The following is a 21,044-nucleotide window of genomic DNA, read 5'->3' on the forward strand; positions in this document are numbered from 1 at the left end:
CCTAAATTGCAAGATATGAATGTGGACGACATATGGTTTCAACAAGACGGTGCCACATGCCATACAGCCCGAGAAACAATTCAATTACTACATGAGTCATTTCCTGGTCGTATAATTTCCCGTTTTGGTGATCAGATTTGACCGCCCAGATCATGCGATTTAACGCCGTTGGACTTTTTTCTTGAAGTCTAAGTTTTATGCCAACAAGCCCACGACCACCCACGCCTTGAAGGAGGAAATTGAGCACTATATCAACGAAATTCAGCCACATTTATGCAAAACTGTCATGGAAAATTTCAACAAAAGAGTGCATATGTGCCAGCAAAGCCGTGGGGGACATTTACCCGATATGCTATTCTATACATAACCCTATACTATATACTTTATGAATCAATAAAAAATTTACAATTTTTATTATAAACCTGTGTTTTCTATCAAAATTACTTCTTGTGTGAATTTTGGGACACCCTTTAGTTAATGAGCACGTCAATTTCTTATTTTATGGTAATCTATTCTATGCAATAATGAGAAGGACATTTTACCAAAAGTTATAAGTAACACATAGTTAATTGTACATAGTTGATATGCACATGTCAAGAAAGCATCAAATGTACAATTTGTAAACACACTGTGTACCTTATATTATGGTAATTTATTTTATATAATAATAAAGAAGAGTAAGGAACGAACAACAAATGAAAGAATAATATATTAAGAATAACGAAAATTGGTTGAACAATTTCTATCTTGCTTTTGTTATTCTTATCTTCGTGAAAACTTCGTAAAAATATGTCTTCCATATATCTATAAACCTCAATTTCATCACATTTGCATCATATTCGCATCCATGAAAATTCCCGAAACCCGAAACGATTGAGCAAAATGTCATTGATAATCATAACGAAATTCTAAGCCTTAATGTCAATAATATTAAACAAATAAATGAACATTTTTCGTGCACTTACACTGGCTTAGATGAGTATTTCCACGAGTTCACTGTGTTGTTCTCACTTACGAAAAATATCATATATCCTATAATTGAGCTTATCAGCTTCAAGTAAAGTCGCACAATACCTCTAATTATTCTATATCGAAAAAAAGAGAAAATATATCTTTTATCAAATTTTTATTAACAAGCGGGACTCGCGCACTCTGTCACACACATCACAAGGAGCACTCACTACTAACCCGGACACCACCGTGCTGAGCGACATCGCGGCGAGCAATGAAATGTCACGGCAACCCCAAGGCAAACTCATAAACGCGCCTGCGTCAACGTGAGAGAGGAAATGGGGGTATTATTTACCTCATCAGTTGGGAAATCACATTTGGCATGCGTCACGTGCAATTGTGATAATTCAACTTCCTATCGTCCTTCATAATATAAAAAGCAAATATGAACAATCGATCGTCTTTTTTAACTCGTCAATTTACTATAAGTAAATTTCTCTTTATTATGCATTATAATTATTAATCTTTTGTAAAAAAATCTTGCAAAGCGAAAAAGTCTAGGTAGTCAGTCTAGATCAGTCAGTTTTTCAGGCAAACAAAGAAGCATGTTGTGGTCATTCTTAGTCAACGTGCTTGCGAATCGTAAAAAGGGAAACACGTTACCCAACAATCATTATTATATTATAAATCAGATACTTCTCTCAGCGTTTCACCTGTGGCCATATCAATGTTCGAGATTTATAATAATTAATCACATCATCAATTTGCTTTTATCTCTGTCCTTCTGCTTCTTTCAAGTATTATAATTAATATATTTTCTGGATATTATATATTAATTTTAAAGCATTTCATATTATTGGATGAGATATAGATAGAATTATCACATCGATATCTTACATATTTGTAAAAATCTCATTTACCATTGCTCAGAACGAGACATCCATTGATTATATAATGTTTGTCACTATTTGTGACTTGTATCTCTTGCATTTTACTGAAACAAGAATCGGGATATATTTCACAAGAGATTTACACATTTATGGAAGATTATATAGTTTTTATATAGGGTGTCTTAAAAATACCGGAACCCCCGGATAAATTTGCAGGATCAAGTTTTCATGAAAAACTTTAAATACAAAAGTTGTAGAAAATCGAGTAACGGATTTGATGGTGACCTGAATTTGACCTTGGCCATGACCTTCAAGGTCATTTGGAGGTCAACTTGCGTTCCTTAAATGAGAACTCTTATTTTTTATTACACTGTTTTTTTCTACCCATTAATTTGAACAACTTTTGTCTAAAATATTGTTTTATTTGCCTAATATTTTTTTAGATATTTGAGGAAAACTTGATAACTTTTTCAATATTTAACTTACGATATCTCGCTAACTATTTTAAGCTAAATAGTTGGCTAACTATTTGTCAGAAGAAAAAGTGGTATTAGACCTTCTTGCTTTATTTAATCTCAAGAATATATTGTTATAATAGTGCCCTAATTTTTGTTAATTTGATGATTTTGAAATTTCCAAAAGTCAGTAAATTAACAAAAGTCAGGGCGCCACTGTAACAATATATTCTTGAGACTAAATAAAGCAAGAAAATCTAGTACCACTTTTTTTCCGAACAAATAGTTAGCAAGATATCATAAGTTAAATATTGAAAAAGTTATCAAGTTATCCTCAAATATCTCAAAAAATATTAGGCAAATAAAAAAATGTTTTAGACAAAAGTTATTCAAATGGTAAATGAATTGGTAAAAAAAAACAGCGTAATAAAAAATAAGAATTTCCATTTAAAAAACGCAAGTTGACTTCCAAATGATCTTGAAGGCCATGGCCAAGGTCAAATTCAAGGTCACCATCAAATCCGTTATTCGATTTTCTACAACTTATGTATTTAAAGTTTTTCATGAAAACTTGATCCTGTAAAGTTATCCGGGGGTTCCGGTATTTTTAAGACATCCTGTATGCATTTTTATTATATTTTATTATATTCTTAGTTAACCTCGTTCTTAACGTATCAAATATCTATGGATCTTCTCATCATGGTCCTATCATATGCCGTGCCATCTTTTATATGTACTATACAGTATTGCTCGTTTTGTATTAAATCTAACGCAGTAAGTTGATCGATGTATCTCCATATTACCTCTCGCGTAACATTCACATTCAGATATTATTATTTGAAATAACTCGACATCGTAGGTGAAACAAATTTTGAAAGACATCCATAACAGTTGGAGTGTTTTGAAAAACGAAATGGAGCGCGACATAATGCGCAAATATTCGTTTTCTGGGCAACTGTGCACGATATTACTATTCCGTATGAAAATTATTAAAAAGAAATAAAATAAAACACGTGGCCAACCAGTGACATATATTATAATATTCACATTTGTAAATTTCTTTTTAATGATTTATGAAATAGTTGATAATTATCTATAGAGCTATATCAAATGGCAAGATATGTTTTGGAAAATTCGTGTCTCATTAAGTAGAATTATAAATATTTGACAAGGACAATTTTTTACTCGTTTCTTTCTAAGCTGCAAAAATAATCAATGACTTGTTAACTAAGTGAAAATAATTACTAATAACAAAAAGTATATGCTATACATTAGATTTCTCTTGTTCTCTATTATTTTCTTTGTTCTCTAAATTTTCCATTTGGAAATTAATTTATAAGAAAAAAATCGGTAGTTATGCCTTCCAGTCTCGTCCAGATGGATTTACTATGTAGTTATGCTTTCTTACCTACATTGCCAACAGAGTTCAAATTAAAAAAGCAGGGCACCTCGCGCTGTCGCATCTCGCGTGTCTTCTCGCGATGCGCGTTTGTCGCGTCCTGCGCCTCCGCGTGCGTGTGCGATGTCATTATGTTTTCTGTTCTTACAGATTTGACTGAGTTCATTATTCCTGTGCTTGTTTTATTTAGTTCTTTGTGAGTTTTTTCCTAAAATTTTCGGTATGTCGAAGCGTCAGGAAGACAGCCCCACGTTCCTCGAGGAAAGACCGACGTAGGTCTTCCGGCGATCTCGCTCACGATTGCGTTTTAATCTCTCTCGCCAATCGTCGCGTCGACCTTCGAGAGAGTTTTCAACGACGCGTTTATCGTCCCGTGACAGAATCTTACAGGCCTTTAGTGGATTTATAGATTATTGGAAGCGTCGTAGGTCCTCGGCATCCAATGAGGTGTCGGAGGACAGGGAGAGATCGGCGAGTCTACTCCCACCTTCGTTATCCTTGGAGAAGTCTGGCGAGGCTTCTACCGAGACATGCGTCGAGCTAACGGCTCTTAGTGCCCAGGACGGCGATCCAGGACAAGATTTACCTAGTGTTGCACAACCAACAATCTACCAATGTCTCCTTCTTTAATCCAGTAATCGCAGCGACTTTTGAAGAAAACCCGCTTGAAACGGAGGAAACTGAGTCGAATGATCTTGCCCTCAAACTGTTCGGAGAACAACCTCGCCTGCCTGTTGTGGCTTCTTGGTCGCAAATCATTTTTAACATGACCAAGTCGGAGGTTCGAGCGGGTCTTAAAGATGAGCTGCGCAATACCCTTTTTGCCAAATATGAGCTGAAAGGGGACCTGGCATCCCTCGGCCCCCCACAAGTGAATAAGGAGATTCTACCTAATTTGAGCAAAACGGTTAGGACTCGTGACAGGCATCATACAAATCTGCAGATCCAGATAGGAGCCTCCCTTAATGCCTTTGATGCTGGCATCTCCGAGCTTCCAAAGCTCGAGTGCCTACAGACATTTCCAGAAGCTAAGGTGGCTATCACCAAAATCGCTGAGGGCATCCGTTTACTGTCGGACCACCAATTTCGGCTATCCCAGATGAGGGCATTCATCGTCCCATCATTAAATTCCTCAGGGAAGACTGTCTCCGACTCGGCGCTCATCAACGATTATCTTTTTGGTATCAACTTTGCCGAGGAAGTGAATACGGCTCAGTCGGTCGAGAGTGGCTCAGAAAATTGCACGGAAACCTCCCCTGCCACCAGGTCCACCAGTTCGACGGCCCGTTTCGCAGACCGTTGGCAAGCGGTAACATCTAATTCTCAGGTACTTACAGCAATAGAAGGTTACAAAATTTCCTTTTCGAAACTACCTCTTGCCCGCCCTTATCTAAGGGAGCCATCTTTGTCGCTGCAAGACGCGGAATGTTGTACGGAGGAAATTAACCGACTACGTAGAAAAAGGGCATTAGTCCATCAAGCCGTCCGCAGACCAATTGCTGTTTTCCTTTTTCCTCAAGAAGCCTTCCGGAGATTTCCGTTTTATTTTAAATCTCCGAGACTTAAATTCTTATATCTCTTCGCCGCATTTCAAGATGGAAGATTGGCAAACAGTAATTCGACTCATGACCTTGAATTGCAGGTTGGCGTCGATTGATCTTGAGGATGCATATTTGTTAATTCCAGTACACACGTCACATAGATAGTTTCTCCGTTTTCAATGGCAGGGCATCTGCTATGAATTTACATCACTACCCTTCGGCTTGTCAATCGCACCTTATATTTTCAAGAGGTTTTCTGATTGGTGGATTCGAATCTTCTTCAATGTTCACCAGATTAATACTATTCATTCTGGGTCCTATGATTGCGAGATTTTCTCGGATACATCCTTAACAAACTGGGGAGCCTCTTGCGGAACGCAATGCACGCATGGCTGGTGATCCTCTGAGGATAAGATTCTTCATATTAATGCACTTAGTTAAAGGCCACGTTCCATACCTTAAAATGTTTTGCCTCGCATCTTCATAACTGCCATATTCTACTTCGCATTGCCAACACCACTGCTATTTCCTATATTAATAAGTTTAGCTCTGTTCAGTACCTCTCTTATCTGACTTAGCTCAAAATGTATGAAGATGGTGTAAGAGTCGACACATTTTTCTGTTTGCTTCATATATTGCTTCTATGGACAATGTTGTTGCAGACGCTGAGTCGCGAATTGCGGATGTTGATACTGAGTGGTCGTTGTTGAACAAGGCATTTCGAGCACTGGAAACTTGTTTTGACCCTTTTGACATTGATTTATTTGCAACTGTTATTAACGCTAAGCTAAATCCTTACGTCTCATGATTCCTCGATCCAGGTTCATGTGCAATTGATGCCTTCACTTTATCCTAGCACCGCACAATGGTTCGAACGGCGAAAAACGCGAAAAATAATCAAATTTCCGATTTTGTTCTAAAGCTTCGAAATTTTTATGTTATGTTCTTTCACTGATAAGCTATCAACTGAACTATACGCCCTTTTCCGAGGGCTTATTTAAAACATTTTATTGGACATAAAATATTTAACATTTTATGGCTAAGTTAAGTGCTCAATTTTACTACTTCGAACTTTCGAACTTTTTAAAATTTAATATCTTTTTATTATTGAAATGTAGTAACGCGGTTTATAAATGTTTATAAGTATACCTCAATGTATAAAATTACGTGTTTGAAACACATCAATTATTATTAAATGCATTACAACATTATACATAATAAGAGTACTTAAAACTTGAACAATTTTCGAATTAAATTTTCCGTACGAAATGAAGGAACGCTTAAGAACGAAAAAAGTTATTATAAATATTTAATATAATGTTCAAAGAAAATAGGTAACTTTAATTTGGCTGCAGTTACTTGCAACTTTTCAAGTAACAATAATTTTTCGATGCCGACGCGCGCTAATATCGTGTTGTTATATGCCTATTTCGGTATACAAAATCCTTATTCACGGATCCATGATGATTAAGCATTTTATTCTTCCCATAGGAGAACTCTCTGAAGAAGCTCAAGAAGTTAAAAATAAACATATTAGATATTATCGCGAACATCATACAAGAAAATGTTCTTATTTAAATACAAATGAGGATTTATTTCGTAGGTTAATACTTAGTTCGGACCCATATTTAAGTTCATGCAGCCATATAAAACAATATAAGAAATCTTCATTAAATTTTGAAGTTTTAAAATTAACTAATGTATCTTCAAATGAAATAAAAGAATTAATAGAAGAATCTGAGTCCTCACATGAAACTGAAAGTTCAGAAGAAAATAATTAATAAAAAACATATTTTTTAATAAAATGATAAAAAACAATGAAACGTTAAAAAGATAAAAATAATCTAGTTATTATGATAATAGTAATAGTAATATATCTTATATGTTATAGTTCTTATATGTATAGTTCAGTTAAATATGCGATATTATTTTTAAAAAGAATTATTATTTTTCAAGTTAATGCATTTAAATTCCCTACTTTTATAATAATAAATGATAAAGTATTAATAGATTTACAATATTTATCAAATAAATATTTTTTTTCATAAATTTTGTGTTTCGAACCACTGTGCACCGTTTGTACTTTTATGCGTTTCCTCCATTCAATATTATTCCTCGGGTCCTACTAAAATAATAGACAACGAGGCTACAGGCATTTTGATTTCTTTTTGGTGGCTCTCACAATCAAGATTTCCGATGCTCACTTGTCTATCGCAATCTGATCCTCTTATTTTACCATCATCTTATTCTTTATTATTTTCTCCGTTCAGAAACAAACACCCAGAATGGCCGACCCTTTCCCTGGCGGCAGACATATTATCAGGGAAGCCTTCAGGTCTCAAGCGGTTCCCTCAACAGTACTAGATACTGTCCTCGTCTCACTATCCCCAGCTACAATTAAACAGTACGCGCGCCCGCTGCGTAATTGGTGGATTTTTTGACAGGAATTTCGAATTTCTTCTTTTTCTCCGAAGGTCGCCCAGGTTTTGAAGTTTTTATCTCAGGAGTTACAGCATGTCGGGTCATATTCGACCCTTAATATTGTCCGTTCCGCAGTCTCTCTTATTTCTGCGGCAGGGTTTGGTAACCATCCTTTAATTAAGCGTTTTTGTAAAAGCGTCAGTGTTCTTAAACCATAAACACCCCGTTACGACTTTATATGGGACCCTGCGTCTGTGGTCGCTAAGCTAGCTACGGTATTTCCGCATGATACATTATCCCTAGCATTATCACTAAGAAACTAGTACTTTTGTTAGCTTTAGGTTCCGGTCAACGCGCTCAGACTCTCGCGGCTATTAGAGTTTCGCAATTTTTCTGTCTCCGGATAAACTCATCATCCGGATCTCGGACCGCCTAAAAACGTCAGCTCCCGGACGTGTGCAACCGCTACTTGTTTTTCTCGTTTTCTTCATCGTCCGAAGCTCTGCATCGCTTCACTGCTAGAACATTGTTTACACTTAACCAAGGATTTGCGCTCGGATGACTGCGTTTTTCTATTCCTATCTTATATTAAACCGTACAAGGCGGTCAGTGTTCAAATGGTGTACCGATGGATTCGCATGAACCTCGAAGACTGTGCAGTGCAAACAGATTTTTCTGCTCACAGTACTCGGCATGCATCTACCTCGCTTGCTGCACGAAAAGATGTTGCTATCGATCTGATTAAGCGAGCCGCAGGTTGGTCGGGTGAATCTCGCGTATTTGCGCAGTTTTATAATCACTCTATTATCAACCCAGAGGATTTTAACAACGTCGTTCTTTTAACTTTAGCTTCCTCTCGAATAACCTTTTTACCTTGTATGGTATCCGTATTCTTAAGCAGCCTTATGCAGTCTTCCCTTGATATTATATTAGCTCAATACTCTTTGTTTAATTTCTGTTTATATATTGATATCATAAATAAAACAAGCTGTTCTATTTTAAGGGCAAATCGCGCTTTAAATAGCTACATAGTAAATCCATCCGGACGAGACTGGAGGGCATAATTGTGGGATTGAACGAACTTGTAAAGTGAAGTTCGATCCTGATTATGCCCCTGGTCTCGTTTGGATGGACCGAAAGCCTCTTCGGCTTTTTTACCCTTCCGCTAAGTAAAGACAGGAGATTTGCCCTAACACTTTGAATTCAATGACGTCGTACACGCACGCGGAGGCGCAGGACGTGACAAGCGCGTATCGCGAGAAGACACGCGAGATGCGACAGCGCGAGGGCGCCCTGCTTTTTTAATTTGAACTCTATTGGCAATGTAGGTAAGAAAGCATAACTATTATTAATACATAGTAAATCCATCCGGACGAGACCGGGGACATAATTAGGATCGAACTTCACTTTACAAGTTCGTTCAATCCCACAATTACTATTCAGTAAATTCAATAAATCAGTATTTAATGCTTATAACCCAATTTAGTGATCTAGTTTTTTTTCTTCATATCTCTCTCATCCAGACATGCACAATATGCTTGCACATATTGATTATATTTAGTACCCATTATAACAAGTATTATATTTTACATTTATAAATATAATATATAATATATAAATTATAAATAGGTTGGCCACACACTAATTTATAACACACATACACCCACGCATGTCCGCACGCGCGCACATACACACACGCATACATTTTATGCATATGCTACCACTAAACTAATATACTGACAATAATACTGTTCGACAAAAAATAACACCAGAACGAGACTAGTCATTTCGTATAATTTTTTGAATGTTGAATACAAATCCGTTTTACAAATTGTTCCATTATATTACGATTTTGAAAAATTTAAAATTACAGTTCAAGTTGCAAAAGAGAACTATTATCACATATTTTGTCACATTATAATTACGAAATATGACGTGTTGATGAAATTTTATTGCAATCAAAATTAAAAATGTGATTAGGATTTTTAGCCTTAAAAGGAATGTTTTTGTCGGTTATGGTTAATAAGATATTCATGCTTAAATATTTGGTCTGAAAAAACTATGAATTAGATCATTGACGATTTACCAAATAGCTTTAAATTATGTTAATTTAATAATATTTCAGATTGTTGAATACGAATCCGATGTTAAAATTGACAAATTCAAAATGATGGATTCAATATGGACATTTTTTTTTAAATTATGATATCCGCCATTTTGCACTTTTAATATCAGTTTTAATATCAGTTACTTACACCCTCTTACCCCTTCTTCTTTCTGTCTCCGCCTCTCTTCCTATCCTCCACTTTGTCTTTCTCTCCTCCATTGTCAAATCATCCTCTATCCTTTCCCTCTTCCCTCTCAGTTTCTTCTTCGCCTCCATCACTTTCCTTTTTTCCTCCAAACTGCCTAACTTCACCAATACCATCCCCTCCCCTTCTTTCTGCCCTTTCCCTAGCCTCTTCACTTTTCTCATTCCTACCTCCAGTTCCATTCTCCGCCATATCTCCTTAACACCCTCCTCTATCCCTCTCTCCCCTATCTCTACCTCCCTCACCACCACGTTTTTCTCCTTTTCTCCCTTTCTTTTTTATCTATCCTTATCTTCAACTCCCTTATCCTTCTTCCCCCCTCCCCCATTCCTCCCTCTTTTATTCTCTCCCCTCCCCTTTCTTCCATCTCCTCAACCTTTGTTCCATCTTCTTTATTTTTTCCTCCCCCTCCCTCCTCTCTTTCTTCCATTCTTTCCTCCTCTCTTCTCTCTCCTCTCTCAACTCCTCTCTTAGTTCCATGTTCTCCCTATCTCTTTTCTCTCTCTCCCTCTTCACTTCCTCTTTATATCCTCTCACTTCTTCCATTAATTTCCACACCATTTCCTTCATTTCCTCCTCTCTTATCCAACCTCCTTTTCCCCTTCTCCCTTCTCTTCCTCTGATTTCCCTCTTCCCCCTTCTCCTTTCCCCTCCTGGTGCCTTCCTACCTTCACATTCCTTTTACTTATTCTTTCCTCTTCCTCCTCCTCTTCCTCCCCACCCTTATCTTCCTTTTCCCCTCCCACATCATCTCTATATAACTCCCCACACTTCCTATGCTGCTCGTGCTGTCTCTCCTCAACCTTTCTGCGTTCGTCAATCTCTCTCTCCTTTTCTCCCCTCTATTCTCCCCCCTCTCCCCTCCTCTTAATCCCTCTTCCCTTCTTTTCCTCCTTCCCCCATCCTCTCACTCTCCCCTTCTTCCTCCACCTTCGCCTTACCTTCCTTCAAATTTTCCGCGTCTTCCTCCTAGTTCCCGACTACGCCACCAGCCCGCACCACTTCTCTCGCTCATCCGTCTCTCTCCCTTTCACACTCACCCCGCTTCCTAACCTCAATCTCCTACTCACTCTTCTCACTCTTCTGTCCACTTTCTTCCACCACCCCCCTCCAGCCCTTTCTCACTTTTGTCGCTACTCCCTCCCACTACCTTCCACACCCTTCCCTTCTCCTCCACTCTCACTATTTCCCCCTGAAACCCTCGTCCTATTCTCGTCCTGTCACTTTCCACTCGCACTTATTCGTCGCCGGAAACGGAAGTCTTATAAACATATAATTGTAATTAATTATTATATAAATGACATATGACATCAGATTTATGAGATTATAATATGATATTAAATTCCCATGTCCTCCATGAGATACTATTGTTGAGGACTGTTTTTTCTTTTAACTAATTATTCCTGTAGTCTTATTAAAACTAAAGAGCAAGAGGAGAAAGAAGAAGAAAAAGAAGAAAAAGTTAAAGACCAATTTTCGATATGATCGACAATAAGATATAAAAAAAGAAAAAATTATTAAATTAATTTATTCGTTCTTTTTTGCGATTGCGCACAAATGATGATACATCATTATTAATATTTGAAATGCTTATTTATGTTAATAAGGATAAAGATGCATCATTTAATCAAGAACATTTATCCGTCTTCTAAATTTCAATTTAGAAAAAGGCACTTGCATAAGTACGTAGAGCCAAACACAGAAAAAAAATCGAAATTTATTAAAATAGAATAAAAACAAGTTTTTGGAATTTTAACTTCTATTTCTCAATCTGAACTGTAAGAGGAGTTTCAAAAAGAATTAAATTACCTTGAAATGTTGTGATATTATCAAAGCACGTTTTAAATTGATTTATCATGTACTTGATGGATGTGTTTTCCGAAATCAATTTGTGCACCATATTTCTCTATAAGAATCTCATAACATAGAAAGAAATGGAAAATATGTTATATTAAATAATTTTTTAGTACTATTAATTTTCTTTGAAAAAAATCATTATGATTAATCAATATGGAAATATTTCGTTTGGAGATTTAAATTTAACGAATTTAAATGATAGACAAGTCAGTTACAATTGCAAGTTCAAAAAATGATTCTAAATCGTCAAAGAAACTTTCGAACTCCTCATACCTGGATTGTTCTTGTAGGAAAAGGAAGATTTCTTTTTTTATTGTAAAAAACTTATTTAAACATTTATCAGCATTAAGCTAACGAACCCCGCAATAAAGAAGCACATCAGTATATGTTACATTATTCTCTGCGAAAAAGTGTTGAAATTCATTACTATTTTTAATTAAATTTATGATTTTTATAACCATCTATATTAGATACTTTTACAGTTTTTCCCACATAACGCTTCTCGATAAATTGTGCAATGAATAATAGAAATTATTAAATTTTGCTGCTTTTTAATCAGCCGAAGAAACTAGTTTTTCCGCCAGTTATCGCATTTACATCATCAATAACAATAGCCGAACATTTCGAAAAATTGATGTGTTATTTGTAAAGAGTTGTTTCCACAGCTTTGAAAATATTGGCATTTGTTGCGGTGCGGAGAGACAAAACTTTATAATTTTTCAACATGAAAAAACACTTTGAACAATTCGAATAAAAATACTATTCGATTCACTATGCTATTTGATTATCGATGCCTTCATCTAAACATGAGGAAAAATAACAATAAGTTGTCAATAGAGCTTGCAATTTCTCTTTAAGGCAACCTGCGATAATCATAATTCTTGACGCAATTGTTTTATCGCTAAGAGCAATACTAGAAGCATCCTTGATATCTAACTTCCAAATGCAGTAATTGTTTCGATAATGCAATCTTTGATAAATTTCCCATCGGAGAATAGTTTGGAATGTTTCTCGATCAAGTGAGGGATTTTATATGACGCAACAAGAGCTTTTTATGCTTAATATACGGTCATCTACAATTACTTTTTGCTGCAAATTTCTCAAAATTACGACGTAATGGAGCAATTTGGAAAACAGATTCGTACCCAAGAAACTATTATATAAGAAATGACTAGTCTTGTCCTGATGTTCAAAGAAAAATAATTTTTTGTCGAAACCAAATAAAAAAATTTCTATATCCCGATATTTTTCTAGTATGTCTGGTTATAAACCTTATTTTGTACGCGTTCCTTCAACTCTTGCCGGATATTCTCAATATAATCAATCCGTTAAATGAAACACGTCCACACCAAACATACGCTGTAACGGAATATTTCGTCGACCCGAAACAATATTATTATCCAATCTTGTGCCACTGGTTGTTCAGCATATTTTTCAATAGTTCTATCATGATAGCTACAACAACGTTGCATATAGTATATGTCGAACATATTTGTGGGATGTTAAGTGTCGCTAGGTAAGCCTCATGAATTACGCGAAAATAATAGTCTGTAAATAGAGTTAACATAACAAATAAATAAATAAAACAATCTGTACTATTGGAATGTACCTCGTACTAATAAATCAGAAATGGAACATCTTTGCAGCTATCGAATTGAACATTCGATCGAAAAGCACGCATCGTCTAATTCTACGGACAAGGAAGCTTCTGTAATTTTTCAAAATATAAGCACCGCGGTAGAGTTACATCGGAAAGCTGTACAGTCGGTATCAATATCGCACGCTCTTAAATTTCTTACAACAATCAGAATACTCATAACGACTTCTCATGTCCGATAGAATCGTCCATGTTTTTTTACAATTTAACAGTAATAACCGCATTTTTATTTTTCACTTCCCACATTATATTTATCTATTTAACTTTTTTTAAGATGCAGCACATTTTTGTCAACTACTTTCGCGCTAGATTTTTTTTTAATGGTTGTAGCCAGCGTATTATCTTTGAGTTTAAACTTAATGCGAGTATGTATACTTCTTTTCTCGGGTATCTTCAATACGTGATTTGTTTTGATAACATCCGGTCTATAATTTTGTTAATAACTTCGTGTTCCAGCTGTTCAAAGCAATATCACTGCTAAAAGATGTAAACGAATTGATTTCATCGGTATTATTAGTTGGCGCACAATTACTATTCATGTATTTGGATAATTATTATGGGCAAAAGCTTACGGATCATAATAATAAAATTTTCTACAATGCGTGAGTACGATGCTTGCATTCTATCATCATAATTACCAACTTGAAAAACGTACCTCCGTTAAGATTGAACTCCCAGTGGAAAGTTGAGAAAACATGAATGCGGAGAATAATTTTCTTATTGATATATAGATATAACACGCCATGGTACACAGTGTCAACAAAAATCCAAAAGTTATTTTTGTTCATCATGAAATATACCACGAAAACGTATATTTTAAATATCGGTAATCTAATTATGGCTTCGATAGAAGGTTTCGCTAAGGTACGTAATATACGGAAAAATCAGAGTTAAATTATCTATCGAGTGGAAGTTATTCAACAAATTTCCCTTGCAGCTTATAAGCCTGTCGATATCTTATTTCACGGTAATCTATTCTTTGCAACGATAAAACAGATGTCGCAAAATTTATCATAAATTATAAATACTGTATACTTGAATATGCAGAGAGAGAGCAAGATGCTTATGTTAAAATAAGCATTGATTGTCACAATATACGAAAGCATGTTACTACACAGACATTTAATGATACAAGCATACAAATAATGAAATAGACTTATATCTTCATTATGAACATGTAAGATGTTGAAAATAAAAAGAATTACTTATTACAAATGCATTTTAATTTTGCTTTTGTCAGTTAGTATCAAAATAAAGATTTTTTATACGAGTAAATTTTGCGCATAAACATACATATATACCTTCAATTTTTTTTATTATTTTCACCTATTTACGTCTATAAAAGTGCACATTTGAGATGAATTTAAAACATTCATCGCGCTTTAAACGAGATGTCAAACTTCAGCGATAAAAATTGACAAAAAGTTATTCCTTATAAAGAGAAACGAAGCTTACACGGAGTTTACTAAAACAGTCAGCACTCTTCCGTATTCATGACTACGATACGTCACACAACGAGAAACATTCGCGGTTACCGAGGTATCATTACATTCGATCTTACGTAAAACAATGAAACGCCACGGCGACGGAGTCCACGGAAAACTCATCTGCGCCTGCGCGAATATGGAAAAAAATATATATTATTCCTCACTACGATCAGGTGAGAAAATGGCACCTGGAGGTCATAACGTACAATTTTCATAATTTAACTTCCTGCCGTTCCCGTCGACATTCCCATCGAACGCGAGCAGTCAATAGTCTTTCCAAACTCACCAAATTGCCGTGAGCGAATTTTCTCCAATTACACACTACAATTGGCGATGTTTTGCGAAAACATAGCAACAGTGAGAAGATTCAGGACAGTCAGTTCGTTTTGCTGGCGGAGAAAAGAACATATCGACGTTATTTTTTTCAATATGTTTCTAAGTCGGGAAAGGGTTGATTCATTATCTACGAATCATTATTACAGAATAAATCAGATACTTCTCTCAACGCTCCAGCTGTGGCCATATCAACGATCGAAGTACGCAGTGATTAATCACTTTATCAGCTTGATTATAATGATGTCATTCGTATTTTTTCAGGTATTCTAAGTACTTCCATCCAATGTTATATCTAAATTCCACATTGCAAAAATCCTCTCATCCCTCTCTTTATATAACATTACTCGATTTTTCATTACTTCCTATTTCTGTTTGGTTGTCGAAAACTTAACTGAAGATTGCTAATGTGTTATGCTATAGTATAAAATGTATTATAGGAATTGCCTTACGTTTGTCAGCACTTGTGACTACACATTATATCATTACACTTTCTTCAAACACATTCTACTGTAGTATTTTTCATTGAAATTCGCGAAACTATGCAAAATGCATTCAGTAGAGAATATACAGATCTATACAGATTGAAACATACTTGTCTATACAGATTGAAACATACTTGTCGTTTTCAGTTGACATCATTCTTCACGTATCAATTGACCGTGGATTTTCTCATTATGCTTCTATCGTACGTTTTGCCGTCTACTGCATGTATTATACAATATTACTCTTTTTACAGAAACCCTGACGCGGTAAGTTGGTCGTTATATCTTTTTGTTACTTGTCACTTAGCATTCAGTTATTACCTGAAATAACCCGACACTATAGGTGAGACAAATTTTGAAAAATATCCACGACAGTTGGAGTGCCTTAAAAAATGAAATGGAGCGTGATATAATGCAGAAATACTCGTTTTCCGGACAACGTTGCACGATAATATCATTACGTATGAAAATCATTGAAAAAATAAAATACATGATTAACCGACCAGGTGTCACGCATACACATTTATATATATATCTATTTTTATTTATAACCCTTAATGTTTCAACTTCCAGATATAATTCATTCTTTATATTTGAGTTTTCTCTTAAGGGGCGAATCCTGTCTATAGGCGAAAAAATAGGCTATTTTCACGTATTTTTTTTCGGAAACTAAGCGGACGATTGATGTCAAACTTGGTAGAAATAATAATATATATTTAACTTATAAGAATGAATTTTTATAGTGTTATATGAATAATAATGCAGCAGATATATAAAAAATAACATGACGTGTTTAGGCATGCGCCGTTTCACGGCTCCCATAAAATCTCGAGATACGGTGGACTGGGACAAAAACGCAAGTAAGATAATTAATCTACGAACTTATCACTATCGTCTGAACTAGGGCAATAAAAAGCAAACTACTTTTTCAATAATTTTAAGGCATTTAAAAATTATATTTGAAAAATCGCCATAAAATCGACAATTTTACGTTAAAAATAAATATTAAAAATTGATATTTTTTAATTTCGCTAATTCATACGATAAAGAGACACGTTTCGAATATGTAGATACATACTGAAGTCAATCGGTTCATTAGTTTGTCTGAAATCGTGGGAACCAGTTAAAGCAAAGTCATTTCGAAAAAAACATGTTTAAAGTTTCATGTACTATTCAATCATATTTCTAATACTCACGTAAGTTTCAATCTAATCGGCAATTCCAGTTCCATATAATGAATTCTTCTCGACTTCATGAAACTCTTTTTTATATTCTTAGGTTTCGTACGATTGTTTCTACAGCAATTATATGACGAAACTTTGAAAGACCCAGTGAGCTCTTTGAATTTAACTTGTACACCACACAGTGTTACGAAACCTCCAAATAGTGGCCATAAATTATATTGTCGCTATAATACTATAGTTGAATGAAAAGCATACTACATTGTAAATACTAGTATTTTATCATTAAAATAACATGTTTTCTAATTTTATTATTTTACTTTTTATTTTTGTTTTTATTTAAAAAAATTTTTTTGTCTTTTTATTTTTTTTCTTATTTTTTCTTTTTATTCTTTTTTTTAGTTTTTATCTTCTGCTTTTTATTTCATATAACTCTTAACTAAACAAAATATTTTATATAACTATTCATCGTCTGAAACTATATTTGCTACAACTGGGTTTGCAAGCAATTCAATAACTTCTTTAGGGAAGGGATCGGCTTTTTTATTTGAAACTTTTTTTAAAGACGAAATGTGGAATTTGAGGAAAGAAGAAGTTTTTTAAATAAATCTTCATTCGTCACAATTCTCGAATTTTTTCTTATATGATACTCTCTCATATCTCTACAGTCTTTATTTTTACTATTGTTTACTATATTATTTAATTAGAACTTAAACATTATCGTTAATTATTATATTTGTAATTAACATTAGCAAAATTAACTAGGATGAAGGATTTTGATAAAGGATATAATTTTTGTGTTGAACAATATTACCTGCAGTAGACAGCGTAAGCACATTGAATGTCGAACTCTGCTCATAAAATTTATCGTATTTTTGTAAGCGCTGGATGTCGCTCTTTTTACTTTTGCATAAGGATTAATAGATATTTTATCTTTATTTTCACAAAAGTATAACATAGTGCGAAATGATGCAATTTTTGTATATCACAATATAAGTGATACTTAACTGTATATAAAAAGTGAGTCTTGTAAATCTAACTTTTATTGTATATACTTATAACTTTCTAATATCTATCTAATACTCTTTATTGGAAATAAAACTACACAGATGAGATATTAGACAGAAAACATCATTTTCATGATAAAAAATTGTTTCAACGCAAAATCAGTTGTATTATTTGGAGGGTTATAACCCAGCTATTTTTTTACTTCGCATCACGTGTATATTTAAATCCACTTATCTTCGTGATACAATTGGATTTCATCAAAATGTTACTACAACTTATTAATTTTGGACCTTTTAGAAAATATATTGAAAACGGGAACCGAAAATTTCGCTTTTTATTTTTTCCTATTTTGGTCACTTTTAGCGATTTTTGCAACACTGTGCATCGCTTCGAATAATATGTTGTAACTTCCGTAATTTTCTGAATTTTTCGATACAGATTTTAGAATAGATTCGTAACAATATTTATTTTCAGAAAATGTAATAAAAAGAAAATCAATTTTTTTGACCTATAGACAGGATTCCCCCCTTAAATGTGAACCTAAACGTGAGCCACATCCATCGATTGTGTTTATGATCCACTGCGAATGATTCACAACGTACTATACTCTGCATTTGAAAACAGATCGACCATATACGTACACGCATACACACACACACATTCACGCATACATCGCCATTAAATAAATAAACTGATAAATAAAGAGAATCTCTACATTGACATGATTTTCTAGTGCTCGTCATCGGCTCCTTTATTGTGTATGGGTTTTTCCAATTATTGCCAAGTATTCTCGACATAATCTTTCCATTAAATGAAACACGCCCATTCCAGCCTTACGCTCTAACGGAATATTTCATCGATGAGAGAACATATTATAATCTACTCCTGTGCCACTGGCTATTCGGCGTATTTTTCAATAGTTTTATCTTAGTAGCTACAATGACGTTACACCTTGTATATATCGAACATATTTGTGGGATATGCAGTGTCGCCAAGTAAACTTCATAAATTGTATAATAGTGTAGAAATAATAGCTTGTATATGATTGTAGTTAAGATAGTAAATATGTAAAATGATTCTTGTGTACTGCCCTTGGGAAAACATCGCGCGCAAAAAAGGAACAGCATAAATGCATATGTGTTATGCATAGATATATCTCATTTCTGAGACTAATGAACTAGCGATTAAATATTATTGCAGTTATCGAATTGAACATTCAACCGACCATTATGCATCGCATAATCTTCTGAAGAAGAAAGATCACATGACTGTTCAGAACATAAGCGCTGCGGTAAATTTGCATCAAAAAGCTCTTATGTCAGTATCTGTATCATACGTTAACAATTTCTTGCAACAATCATAATATTTGTAACGACTTTTTATATACGGAAAAAATTTTTTGCGATTTAATTTTTCATATTTTATTTTTTATCGAAGGTACGGCACTTCTTTGTCAACTACTTTTGCGTTAGATTTCTTCTTGATGGTTGTAGTAGGTGTATTATCTTTGAGTTTAAATCTATTCCGAGTAAGTATCTTTTTTTGAATCTCTTTATAACTTTTTATGATAATATATAGATTAAAAAATTGTGATGAACACTGTTCTATATTCTAGCTGCTTAATGCTATATCTATGCAAAGGAATATGAATGAATTGTTTACGTCGATAATTTTGGTTAGCATACATTTTTTGATCATGTATTTAAATAATTACTACGGACAAAAGCTTACAGATCATAACAATAAAATGTTCTACAATACGTGAGTACTCGTTAAGTTTTCACGCTTATCAGTTCAAAATCATATTCTATATTAATTTCAGAATTAATGAAAATTAACTGATCTAATATTAATTTGAAAATTATAAATTATAATGAATAATAATAAATAAATTTATAATAAATTCTAATGAAATTATTTATAAATTAATTTCATTAGAATTAAAAATTAATTTTGATATATTAGTCACTGCAATAGGTATTTTAATTAATAGAATAATTTTCTAAATAATATATAGATATAAGATTCGATGGTATACGGTTCCAGTGAGGATACAAAAATTATTTCTATTCATCATGACAAGAACCACAAAGACGTACGTTTTAAATATCGGCAACTTGATCATGGCTTCGATAGAAGGTTTTAGTAAGGTAACATATAGTAGAATCGAAAAATTAAATATTTTAACAAATGAAAGCTGTTCAACAGATGAAAGTCGTGCAATTCTCCTTGCAGCTTGCGAGTTTATCGATATCTTATTTCGCTGCAATCTATTCATTGCAATAATAAGGAAGGAATAACTAAAGTTTTTGTAAATGTCAAAGTAATACGCAGCTGATTATACAAAATGAACAAAATGTATATGTTGAAAAAGCACCGATTATTATAACGTACGGGCGCATGTCCTCCATTTTACTTTGCAGAAATTTATTTCATATTAGTGGCAAAAAAATTTGATGATGAAATGATATGCGATATGAAAAGTTTAGCGTATAAGTATCCATCGTATTCGACATTATTTATTATAACGTTTATTATTATAACGTGAAGCATTAAAAATAAAATAAAATTCGCCGCACGTTACTGTTTTGATTCTGCTCTTCTCTCATCACGTCACCATTGTAGGGGATTTCTCCTCTTCCTTCAAACTTCTGTGTCTATATTTGTCAAGATTACGGGACTCCGATAAAAGATGCAGGTAATTAAGGCAGTTGCGAATGTGTGCGACCAGTCACAATTAACAGCCCCTTTTTACTCTCGTAACCAGGATTTATTATTTCTCCGTTCGACTTACATATCTTACATTTTCGCAAAACCTATCCGTCGGTACGTCCGGACAAAAGCAAGCGCGAGCCTGTCCCGCAGACAAGCCAAAGGCAAAAAGTCCCGCTCCTCGATCGATTCTTGTTTATATTTTCTTTCCTCGCCGCCTACCCCATAAAGATTTTCCCATACATGTAAATTTCATATTTACGTGTACCTATGTACCATAAACTTGCCATTACGCTGAACAACAATAACATGAAATAAATTGGCGAACGTTACTTATACACAGGCACTGACTTAC

General features: G+C 34.3%; 3 protein-coding genes across 10 annotated transcripts in view; all 3 read left to right on the forward strand.

The window, feature by feature from the left end:
* Nucleotides 1-21,044, forward strand: part of alpha-Man-Ia (alpha-Mannosidase class I a) — a 923,832-nt gene that overhangs the window by 777,370 nt on the left and 125,418 nt on the right. The gene's annotated exons all lie outside the window — the stretch shown is intronic.
* On the forward strand, nucleotides 737-14,517 carry LOC109503779 (uncharacterized). 4 transcript variants are annotated; one of them, XM_019841196.2, is made up of 9 exons: nucleotides 737-1,748; nucleotides 2,951-3,070; nucleotides 3,156-3,273; nucleotides 13,081-13,342; nucleotides 13,473-13,589; nucleotides 13,758-13,848; nucleotides 13,940-14,085; nucleotides 14,215-14,347; nucleotides 14,421-14,517. In XM_019841196.2, the coding sequence occupies exons 1-9, from the start codon at nucleotides 1,557-1,559 to the stop codon at nucleotides 14,472-14,474; spliced, it is 1,233 nt and encodes a 410-aa protein (XP_019696755.1). In that variant the 5' UTR covers nucleotides 737-1,556; the 3' UTR covers nucleotides 14,475-14,517. The 4 variants fall into 4 exon arrangements, with proteins under 4 accessions (XP_019696755.1, XP_019696756.1, XP_019696758.1 ...); XM_019841197.2 differs by lacking the exon at nucleotides 13,758-13,848 and having other exon boundaries at nucleotides 13,473-13,593; XM_019841199.2 differs by lacking the exons at nucleotides 14,215-14,347; nucleotides 14,421-14,517 and having other exon boundaries at nucleotides 13,473-13,593; nucleotides 13,940-14,078.
* LOC109503783 (uncharacterized) lies at nucleotides 14,785-20,516 on the forward strand. 4 transcript variants are annotated; one of them, XM_019841221.2, is made up of 7 exons: nucleotides 14,785-16,249; nucleotides 18,711-18,972; nucleotides 19,178-19,294; nucleotides 19,415-19,505; nucleotides 19,593-19,738; nucleotides 20,024-20,127; nucleotides 20,213-20,254. In XM_019841221.2, the coding sequence occupies exons 1-6, from the start codon at nucleotides 16,186-16,188 to the stop codon at nucleotides 20,121-20,123; spliced, it is 780 nt and encodes a 259-aa protein (XP_019696780.2). In that variant the 5' UTR covers nucleotides 14,785-16,185; the 3' UTR covers nucleotides 20,124-20,127; nucleotides 20,213-20,254. The 4 variants fall into 4 exon arrangements, with proteins under 4 accessions (XP_019696780.2, XP_025160082.1, XP_025160083.1 ...); XM_025304297.1 differs by having other exon boundaries at nucleotides 14,798-15,567; nucleotides 15,936-16,249; nucleotides 19,995-20,516; XM_025304298.1 differs by having other exon boundaries at nucleotides 14,798-15,506; nucleotides 15,936-16,249; nucleotides 19,995-20,516.

Source organism: Harpegnathos saltator, unplaced genomic scaffold (assembly GCF_003227715.2).
Source record: "Harpegnathos saltator strain DR-91 unplaced genomic scaffold, Hsal_v8.6 scaffold60, whole genome shotgun sequence".
NCBI lineage: Eukaryota > Metazoa > Arthropoda > Insecta > Hymenoptera > Formicidae > Harpegnathos > Harpegnathos saltator.

Coding starts and splice junctions, on each gene's coding strand:
- LOC109503779 (XM_019841196.2), top strand. CDS start 1,557: ATGTTGTGGTCATTCTTAGTCAACGTGCTTGCGAATCGTAAAAAGGGA. Junction 1,749..2,950: donor TGTCCTTCTGCTTCTTTCAA/GTATTATAATTA, acceptor TTATATTCTTAG/TTAACCTCGTTCTTAACGTA. Junction 13,343..13,472: donor GGGATGTTAAGTGTCGCTAG/GTAAGCCTCATG, acceptor ACATCTTTGCAG/CTATCGAATTGAACATTCGA.
- LOC109503783 (XM_025304297.1), top strand. CDS start 16,186: ATGGAGCGTGATATAATGCAGAAATACTCGTTTTCCGGACAACGTTGC. Junction 16,250..18,710: donor TTGCACGATAATATCATTAC/GTATGAAAATCA, acceptor ATGATTTTCTAG/TGCTCGTCATCGGCTCCTTT. Junction 19,295..19,414: donor TTGCATCAAAAAGCTCTTAT/GTCAGTATCTGT, acceptor TTTTTATCGAAG/GTACGGCACTTCTTTGTCAA.